The following is a 10,553-nucleotide window of genomic DNA, read 5'->3' as shown; positions in this document are numbered from 1 at the left end:
TCGAGCAAACTAAAGATCAAAGGACATGAGTTCTCAATTCAACTCAAATGAAACACAAAACAACTAATACTAAAGCAAAAATAAGAAACTAAACTACGCCACTTTCGTAGGGCTCACGATGACACTTAGTATGTGCCATAAGTCTTTAAACCCCTAGGTGCCCCTAGTAGGAGGAGTTGTGTCTCCTGAGGGTTTACGAGAATGATACCCGCAAACATTAAACGACTTCAGTGCCAAAATTCATGCCATCAACAAAAGCATAAAATGGATTCACAATTGCAACCCTATCCACACTAACAAACCAAGCATTAGGGCATTCAAATCAATAAAAGCATTCTTTCAAGAATCTTATCTTATCCACCTTGCTTTACAATTCAAAAATTGATGCACATAATGGATTTGACTTGATATTTGGCTTCAAAATGACATAAACAAAGGCGAGGTAGTCTTCCAATAACAATAAGAATCAAGAAGCAAATACAATGAGCACTTATTCAAACTTCATTCATATTAACATTCTTCATTTTTTTTTCTTTTTCTCTTTCCTTTCAAAGGTGACTTATGCAATGCTAAACCTCCTTAAGCTTTCTAAATGACCCATGTAACGAGCTTTCGACCAATGACTCCCAATCCAGTTGGCTTAGGGCACTAGGTGTTAAGACACCCCAACGGATCTAATTACTCGAGTCAAAAAAGCTACGAGGTTAAACTAGTCACCAAGGTACTCTAACATTCATTTCCTACCTTTTTACGTGAAACTCATCGTTTGCTAGGCAAAAGGCCCGGTTACTCAGTAGAACATTTATGAAAGAAACCATTTATTTATAATTTTTTTTATTGATCAAGTAGTGCTACTTAGAATGAAATTGATATTAAGCAACCACAATTGGCCAAATTCAAGTCATATTTCATACCCCACAAACAAGTGTTCCATATTCACAAAAGCACAATGGACAAAACAATTTTCAAGATAGGAACAACTCAATTGGAAAGAATGTCCATAGCAAGATCCATCCGTGCTCCAAAGATCACAAAATTCATCCAAATACACTCAAGAGTAACATGGCATAAGGCATTTGAAGTCAAGATTTTTTATTTCAAGCAAAAACTAGAAAAACCTAAATTCCCACCCCCACACTTAAAATATGCAATGTCCTCAATGCATGGAATAGGTGAAAATAGAAATAAAGACAAAGAGATAGAACAATAAAACCTGGGTTGCCTCCCACAAGCGCTTGGTTTAAAGTCTTCATTCCGACTTCCCTTTGTGAATTCAATCGGGATCCTTGAGGGTTGTGGTGTATACTCCCCTTGATGGCTTCTTGAGATTGACATTTGATTGCTTAGGTGCCATGCAAGGAGCACAAGCCTTCATCACCACCTTTTCCTTAGGAAATACATTTTTCTTCATTTTCTTAGTCTTCATTTTCTTCATTTTCTTACTCTTCTTTTTCTTGTCCTTGGGATCTTCAACTTGAGACTTTTTAGCTTCAATTTCAGCTTGGGAGGCCACTTTAGGAACTTCATGCTTAACTTTGGAATTTTGGCATAGGAAAACTTCCATCGGAATATATGTAGCTTCTTTCTCGAGAGTGTTGGGGATGACCATGTCAATATGCTCCACTTGGAGGCATTGTTGAGAAACCTCCTCTTGCCTTTTATTGTCAAATACTTTAAAAGTGATTTGGTCACCTCACGCACCTCTCAAAGTAAGCTTCCCTTTTTCAACATCTATCAAAGCTCTCCCAGTGCTCAAGAATGACCTTCCCAAGATTATGGGAGTAGTAGGGTTGGCCTCCATATCCAAAATAAGAAAGTCCACCGGGAACAAGAGTTCACCCACCTTCACTAAAACATCCTCCACTATCCCAAGAGGGTACTTAATAGATCTATCCACTATTTACAAAGACACCATGGTTGGACTAATCTCCTTAATCTCAATTTGCTTTACAACCGACAATGGCATCACATTTATGCTAGCTCCAAGATCACACAAGGATCTCTCAATAAAGATGTTACCTATAATGCATGAGATTGTAAAACTTCCTGGATCATCTTACTTAATTGGGAGCTTCCTTGGCACAATGGCATTACACTCTTCGGTTAATTGTATCTTTTCATGCTCCTTCAACCTCCGCTTCTTGGATAAGATCTCCTTCATGAACTTGGCATAGCTAGGAATTTGCTCTAAAGCTTCGGCAAAGGGGATGTTCATTTGAACCTTCTTGAATACCTCTAAGAACTTGGAGAATTGATCATCCTTTTTCTTGTTGCTCTTTAACCTTTGAGGAAATGGAATTGGAGGCACATAAACCTTGACTGGAGGTGCTGGAAGTGAACTATCGGGCCAATCTAGCTCCACAGCATACCGCATCTGTACATTTTTATAATTTTTAAACTTTTCATCATGTACTGTAGCTGGCCGATCGATTGGGATAGGGTCAGATCGATCGAATTTTGCCTCTATAAAAGTTTCATCAAAGGTGTTCGATCGAATGGGAAACCCCTCTGATCAATCGAAAATAGCCCCTGGACAGTTTTCTCCCATTTTTTGCACTTCTCCTCCTCCTGCAAATTTTTTTCCTTTCGACATCTAGATCAGAAGCATTTTTAACCACCTTACCAGTCCGGAGAGTGATTACCATGCATTGCTCATTCTCTTCCCTTCTGGATTCACCTCTGATTGGCTTGGCAATGTACCTCTTTCTCTATATGACAAAGTGTTAGCTATTTGCCGTATTTGTACCTCAAGATTCTGGATGGAAGGTCCATAGTTTTGCATCAAATTTGCTTGAGCTTGTAGAGTGGCATTGATTTTCCTCATGTATTGCTCCGTCTTTGTCATAAATTGGGAGGTATGAGTTGTAAGTGTATCTAGGCCTCCAGCTAGCTTTGAGAACATTTCATCAATATCCCTCTTCTTCTCTTGGGGCTACACTAGATGTTAAGGATTTTGCACATTTTGAGTATTGGTCCAAGAGAAGTTGGGGTGATTACTAAATCCCGGATTATAGAAATTGGAATAAGGATCATTGCGGGGTTGATTGAAATGACCTCCACGAATGGCATTCACTTGCTCACTAGATTTAGAAGAAGAAGCAATAATACATCCCCCGTAGGATAGCATCCATAACAATAATTACAAGAAAGATAGGAAGGTGTGTTTTGCATAGTATGTACCCCTTGAGCTTGATTTAGTGTTAATGCATCAATCTTCTTTGCCATAATAGCCAAGGTAGATATAACTTCATCTTCTCTACAACTTCCCCCTTGCTTTGGATTCCCCCTTCACTGAGGACCAAAAGTTAGTGGTCTTGGCCACTTTTTCAAGTAATTCTCTAGCCTCATCTTGATTCTTCATCATGAATGAACCTCCCGTAGCCGCATCAATAGTTTCCTTGGTATGCATACTTAAACCATTATAAAAGGCTTGATACACCACCCATTCCGGAAGGCCATGATTTGGGCAACTTCGAATGATTCATTTAAAGCGCTCCCAAGGCTCATAGAATGATTCAAGATCCTTTTGGGCAAAAGACATGATATCTGCCTTACTTTGCATCGCCTTAGCCGGAGGAAAGAATTTCGTCAAGAATTGCTCCGCTATCTCATCCCAAGTGGTGATAGAATTGGGAGGCAAGGACATCAACTGTAATATACTGATCTAATTTTACACTATTCATAGTATTTTATCGTGGTGGTTGAGGTGGAGGGAACCTCTGTGTTGGTGAACCGCTATTTGAAGAGAATAAAAATTAAATTAAGATAAAAATCTGGAAATATTTTTCATAAGTGGAGGATTTTAAAAGAAAATTTTAGACGCAAGAATCACTCCAATTGGATTTAAATTGGATTTATTATGTTTTTTTTTAGTTAGTTGGATTTTTACATTTGGTGAGTGGCATTTTCGTAAAATTTCAGGGACTACAGTGAAGTTTTAAGTAAATAAGTTAAATACCCAGATTTCTCACTATTTACAAATACACCCTCTTCCTCACAACTCTTCTCTCTCCCGTACGCCTTTCTCTCTCCTAGCGATTTTCCGATTCCGGTGACGATGATGGCTGTGGTTGGTACCAAAAGAAGCGTATTGACGAGACGAGTATAACCCAACTTGAATCACGTCGATCGGAGCTACGGTTAGGGAGATATCGGAGTTTGAAGTTCCGGTCACCTTGAATTTCTTTTGGTCGATCCGGTCGATTCCGGCGACGGTTTGACTTCTTTCAGGTACCTATGAGTTCATTTCATCGAGCTCTTCGATTTGATATAAGATTTGACATGTTTGGATGGCCGGAACTCCGGTGGTAGTGTTGATTGGGTTTCAGCCGAGTTGACCGAGTCAGGCCGAGTTGACTCGGTTGACTGGTCTGTTGACCGGTCTGACCCGGTTTGACCCGGTTTTACACTGTTTGACCCGGTTTGCCACTGTTTGACCCGGTTTGACCAGTTTTGCACTGTTTGACCCGGTTCGATACTGTTTGACCGTTGACCGACCGTATTTTAATTGTATTTTCGTATGTCGTGTTTTTCGGTGTAGACGGTAATCTCAGTTGAGATTTGAAGCGGGTTGACTTTCGGAGTCAGGGGTTGACGGGGACGTTTGCATGGTATTTGCTTTCCGATTTCCAGGTAGGGGTTTCGTTTCTCTTGCATGTGACTTTAGAGTTCCGGTTTTACGGACTCTGGTGATATTATGGTTTTGTCGGTTTCCGGGGGTGGAAATACGACCTGTTTGCATGTTGATTTATATTCCCTGTTATATATATCATTGTTGGTATGTTTTCGGAGAGTGAGGTGATTGGAGGTGTTGGATGTGGATGTGGACGTGGATTGTGGGCCCATATAGGCGCCCAAATGATCGGATATGGATTTCTGATGGATGATATATATACATATACAGACCGGATATATACCGGTGGACCGTCTGAGATGGGGTGCATCACAGGGGACGCCCTCTGGTGTAGGCTATGCTATCGGGATACCCGATCCTCATCCAGTTTCGGTGTGGACCTGGACTGGGAGACACCCTACGGGGATTAGGGTGGGTCCAGGGGTGTGATGGATTCTTGGAGATTGACGTGGTGGTTACAGTGTTGGATAGTCTTATCGGCTACCATTTCACTTGATTGGATTGGTGTATGGATTTCTGGATACCAGTGTGGGTGGTTCCAGTGTTGTTTATAGGGGTGTGCAAATTTCGGTTGTAACCGAACTTTCGAACCGAACCGACCGACCGTTAACCGAATTTATCGGTTAATATTAACCGATTGCGCGGTTCGGTTAGAGATTTGTGAGTGATATGGTTTTCGGTTAATGGTTCGGTTAACTAAAAAAATTAACCAAATTAACCGAACCGAACCGAATATGTAACATATTATATAAATATAAATATATAATATATAATATAATATGTGTATAGATATATAATATGATTATTCTTATAAATATATAATTATGTTATTAATTTTCCACCTATTAATACTTATATTCTTCTAAAAAATTAAAAATAAACCTATTACTACTTATATAAAAAATTCAAAATAAATATAATATACATCAATTATTAAGTATTAATTCATGTTATCAAGTAAAAACTTAGTAATTTACCATGTAATGTAACACCTTCGATATATTATATATTTATATTTATCAAGATTAAATATGATAATGAAATAATATGACAAAACAAATACTATAAACCATTAAACCATAAATCCTCAAGTTAAAGGTCCCAACAATATAAAACCTTAAAGGCTTAAACCTTTTGTTTTTTTTGAAATGGGAACCCTAAACCCTATAAAACTTTATGAATGTAAACCCTAAACCCTATTAACTATATAACCATAGTCATGTTATTGTTATAAACTTAAATCCTAACCGATAAAACACTAAACCTATAAACCTATACTCTAATAATATTAACCCTAAACTCTAACACTATAAAACCTTAAACCTTTTGTTTTTTTGAAATAGAACCCTAAACCCTAAAAAACCTTATGAATGTAAACCCTAAACCCTATTAACTATATAATTATAGTCATGTTATAAACTTAAATCCTAACCGATAAAACACTAAACCTATAAAACTATACTCTAATAATATTAACCCTAAACTCTAACACTATAAAACCTTAAACGTTTTGTTTTTTTGAAATAGAACCCTAAACCCTATAAAACCTTATGAATGTAAACCCTAAACCCTATTAACTATATAACTATAGTCATGTTATAAACTTAAATCCTAACCGATAAAACACTAAACCTATAAAACTATAATCTAATAATATAAACCCTAAACTCTAACACTATAAAACCTTAAACCTTTTTTTTTTTTGAAATAGAACCCTAAACCCTAGAAAGCCTTATGAATGTAAACCCTAAACCATATTAACTATATAACTATAGTCATGTTATAAACTTAAATCCTAATCGATAAAACACTAAACCTATAAAACTATGCCCCTAAATGCCTAATTAAACTATATAAATCATATTTTATGCTAAATTAGTAACACATTCCACATAATATAAATATATAATAAATGATTAAAAGATCATGTTGTAGGCTATGCTATTATTTATTATTGATTATATAATAAATGATTAAAAAATCATATTATTTAATAAAATATATTTATGCACTATAATTCTGGGCCAAAAGATCAATGGCCCAGATCTAGGGCAACATCCAAATGAAGGCAACGCAGCCAATCTCAGATTCACATTTCATCTTGAGTTTTTCTTCTTCTCTCTACGACTCTGCTCGTCTGCCACGATTCTCCAATCTCCACCTAGTCTAGTTCAGCTCTTGCACCGTCGGGCGTCGGGCGTCGGGCGTCGGGCATCGCACGACTCTCCAGCAGTCCAGCTTTTGCATCGTCGGTCGTCTCACGCTGCCTCCCCAAATCCCCTGCTTCACCGCTAGTCCACTGCATGACCCAAGGTATAAACTTCGCATCACCTTAGTCTTCTCGGGATGTTAGTATTTCTGTGTTTAGATGGGTCGATAAGTGATGTAGGTGTGATAGCATATCACTTCTATTTGGCATGGGATCTTAACAAGAAGACTTGATTGATACCGCAAGCTTTAGTTACCTTATTTATTTTACCTATCAATCAATTTATATAATTATATGTTGTTATGCGTGTTAGTGGAGGCAACTATTGATTGAATAAACACAAACAGAGAATTTATTCTCTACACCTGCACGGTAGTTATTTGATCTCATTCTCAGGTTATCAATGGCTAATAATCATGGTCAATCTGAAGCGAATACAATAACTTCTCCATCTCCTGTCAGTCCCGTGCCTAGTATCAATGAAATGAATAACAACTTGCACACTTCTAGCACTGCATCTACCCCTGCAGTAGGATCAACTCAGCAACAACCAGATTCAGATGGAAATTTAAAGGGAAAAAGAAAGGCAATTAAGGAGAGGAGTGAAGTATGGGAACACTTCACAAGGGATATAGAAAAAAAAAAGAGTACTTGCAATCACTGTAAAAAGGTACACTGTCCAGACTAAAAAATGATTTACTGTTGAATGTTGATGAGAATTGATATCATATTTTTGTTCTAACAAATTTGGCCAATCCATGAAAACAGGTTTTTTGTTCAGATTCAAAAGCGAATGGAACAAGCTCGTTGAAGTACCACCTCAAGTCATGTATGAAGTTTTCAAATGCTAGTGATCCTCGACAACAAGAACTGCATTTTCAACATGCTGATGGCAGACATGGTGAGGGGAACTTAGTGCCTTGGAAATTTGATCAACAAGCAATAAGAATGACAATTGCGCGAATGGTAATTATTGACGAGCTACCTTTTAAATTTGTTGATGGCGAAGGATTTAAGCAATTTATGAATATTGCTTGTCCTAGATTTATTATGCCTTCTCGTTGGACAACTGCTAGGGACATTATTGAATGCCATGATAGTGAGAAATTAAAGTTGAAATGAAGAAGGTTTGTGAATGTTTTATTTGCACTGAAGTTTGTGATGACAAAGGCATTGTGGGGGAGGATCCAATGAGCCATCTAATGCCATATCAATATTTGGCTTACTGCTTTGAATTGTATTTGTTTTGTATGGAGTTTATGGACTATCTTTATTTTTCATATTTTGTGGTTGTCATGTTATATATGTCATATTTTGGGCTTTGACCCAAAATATAAGGCTTTTGTGCTTTCTCTTTGGGTTTTGCCTTTGGCCCAAAATATTTGAAATTAACCGAACCGACCGAAATCTAAACTGAAATTTTAGGTTAACCGAACCGATGGTTAACTCTCAAAAAAATACTGGTTTGGTTAGATGGTTAAAATTAACCGAAAAAATTTGGTTAGGTTAAAAACATGATAATAACCGAACCGACCGACCGATGCACACCCCTAGTTGTTTAGCCTTATCGGCTATTGTGCTATTTGGTTGACTTACTGATGGATGTATATTTACTGTATTGCATACTATGCATTACATTTCTAGATTTATTACTATTATTTATGGATATTGGCGTTTCCTCTCTACGCCCTACTGAGCTTTGTGGCTCACCCCTCTTCTTTATCCCCTTTCAGGTGAGTTGGATGTAGGTGATGGCGGTCGGCAGCGGGATGCGTGAGCTGGTGTGTAGCCTTGGGCTGACTCTTTAGTGGGTGTGAGAACTTATTGTATTGTATTTGTAGATACTATACGGTTTGGTATCGGGTAGATATATTTTATTATTCCGCTGTTGTATATGTACATAGGTGGATGTACTTTGTGGATATTATGGTAGTTTTTATTATTATTATGATTATGTCTGTTGGGTTTAGTTGTAGATTTGGGATCTGGTTCGGGGGATGGGGTGTCCCCTGCCAGTCACGTTCTTGTGGTATAGGTATACTTCGGTATATCTTAGGAGAGAGGGGCGTGACAGTTTGGTATCGGAGCTGTAGGTTTAAAAACTTACAGTGGTTGGGTTACCTAGGTTATTTTGTTGGCTACACATCATGCGTTTCCCGGCTGACCTGGTGAGTTTTTACTTTTGGTGTTTCCTGTTTTAGATTTATGTATATGTGTGTTATATTTTCCAGATATGGTTGACACACGTAGTACTCGGGTGCGAGGATATGGACGGGGTAGAGGAGAACATGAGGCGGATGAGCCTTAGGGGGTAGATGAGGTGGGTATGCCTGAGGTGACTCCATTAGAGCGGGGGCGGGGACGGAGAGGTAGGGGTGCGAGACGTGGTAGGGGCGGAAGACGTGGGAGAGGTGGGGGCAGACGGCGAGTGAATATAGATCCAGTGGATGATATTGGGGAGGATCAGGAGGGATATCTAGCACCACAGGGGGTAGAGGCAGTTATTACTACTTTACGACAGGAGGTTCAGGATGTTACTGAATTGGTACGAGCTCTTGGGCAGACTGTTACAGGACTTGTGACACAGATGACTGCTCCAGTGCCAGCTGCATTACAGGCTCCTGTTGAGGTTTCAGAGCAGGTTCTGACTTTAGGTGAGTTACAGGAGGGTGCAGGACAGATTGTGGAGGCACATGTAGCTCCTTTGGCGATTGATACGTCGATCAAAGAGCTAGCCGAGTTACGGAAGACGAATCCTCCGGTATATAGGGGAGTGATAGATCCAGTGGCAGCAGAGGAGTGGGTTCGCCAGTTACGTAGGAATATGACTACCTTACGGATTCCTGAGGAGAGGAGGGCTTTATTAGCTGCTGAGTTTCTAGAGGGAGATGCTTTCACTTGGTGGGAGGTGATGACAGTTAGTCGGGGCAGAGAGGGTATGCCGTGGGCAGAGTTTGAGACTGCTTTTCTGGCACAGTATGTACCACAGACAGTGCGTGTTGCTAAAGCTAAGGAGTTTCTTGAGTTGATTCAGTCTCCGGACATGACAGTGACACAGTATCAGGCTCGTTATGAGGAGTTAGGGCGATATGGGGAGGAGTATATTTGCACAGAGGAAAAGAAGATACTGAGATTTAGGAGAGGGTTGTCGCCAAAGATTTCACCTCATTTGGCGGCTCAGACTATCACCACCTATCGTGAGTGTATTGATAAGGCACTCGGAGTGGAGAGGACTTTAGTGGAGATTAAGGATTACTGGGAGATTCATAAGAGGAAGCTTGAGAGTTCTACATCTGCTACTGGCGAGAGTAGTCAACACAGACAGAGGACTGATACTCGGGGGCAGCAGCAGAGTCAGGGACAGGGTTCTCAGAGTCGGAGGCAGGGTTACCGAGGACCCAGACAGGGATAGCAGGGTCCTAGACAGGTACAACAGGGGCAGAGACATGGTCAACAGGGGCAGAGATCAGACCAGCAGGGACAGGCTCCGAGGCGGGATCAGCAGCCGCAACATTGCTATGCTTGTGGTCATGTGGGCCACATGAGTTGGGATTGTCCTATGGCAAACAACCCGTTATGTTTCCAGTGTGGATTGCCAGGACATACCAGGAGAGATTGTCCACAGGGTGGAGGATTTGCACCGCCAGTATTTGGAGGTCAGAGAGCTCCAGCTCCAGCACCAGTTCCGATATAGAGGGGTCCTGCAGGACG

General features: G+C 39.8%; 1 protein-coding gene and 1 non-coding gene across 2 annotated transcripts; both read left to right on the top strand.

Moving 5' to 3' along the window:
• The first annotated feature begins 3,452 nt into the window (after positions 1-3,452).
• LOC120013994 lies at positions 3,453-3,562 on the top strand. Its single transcript, XR_005471528.1, has one exon. It is a non-coding gene; the product is annotated as a small nucleolar RNA R71 (small nucleolar RNA).
• A 3,275-nt stretch (positions 3,563-6,837) lies between these two features.
• LOC120013511 lies at positions 6,838-8,169 on the top strand. The gene is made up of 3 exons (XM_038865344.1): positions 6,838-6,946; positions 7,239-7,512; positions 7,611-8,169. Exons 2-3 carry the CDS (start codon positions 7,246-7,248, stop codon positions 7,962-7,964), a joined length of 621 nt encoding a protein of 206 aa, XP_038721272.1. The 5' UTR covers positions 6,838-6,946; positions 7,239-7,245; the 3' UTR covers positions 7,965-8,169.
• Positions 8,170-10,553: the final 2,384 nt, after the last annotated feature.

This window comes from Tripterygium wilfordii, chromosome 13 (assembly GCF_013401445.1).
Source record: "Tripterygium wilfordii isolate XIE 37 chromosome 13, ASM1340144v1, whole genome shotgun sequence".
In the NCBI taxonomy this organism is placed as follows: domain Eukaryota; kingdom Viridiplantae; phylum Streptophyta; class Magnoliopsida; order Celastrales; family Celastraceae; genus Tripterygium; species Tripterygium wilfordii.
This window is presented reverse-complemented; position numbering and strand designations above follow the sequence as displayed.

What these genes read in the sequence shown, in the direction of transcription:
- LOC120013511 (XM_038865344.1), top strand. Translation starts at nt 7,246, where the DNA reads ATGGCTAATAATCATGGTCAATCTGAAGCGAATACAATAACTTCTCCA. An exon ending in CTTGCAATCACTGTAAAAAG is followed by an intron (nt 7,513 to 7,610) that starts GTACACTGTCCA and finishes CCATGAAAACAG; the next exon opens with GTTTTTTGTTCAGATTCAAA.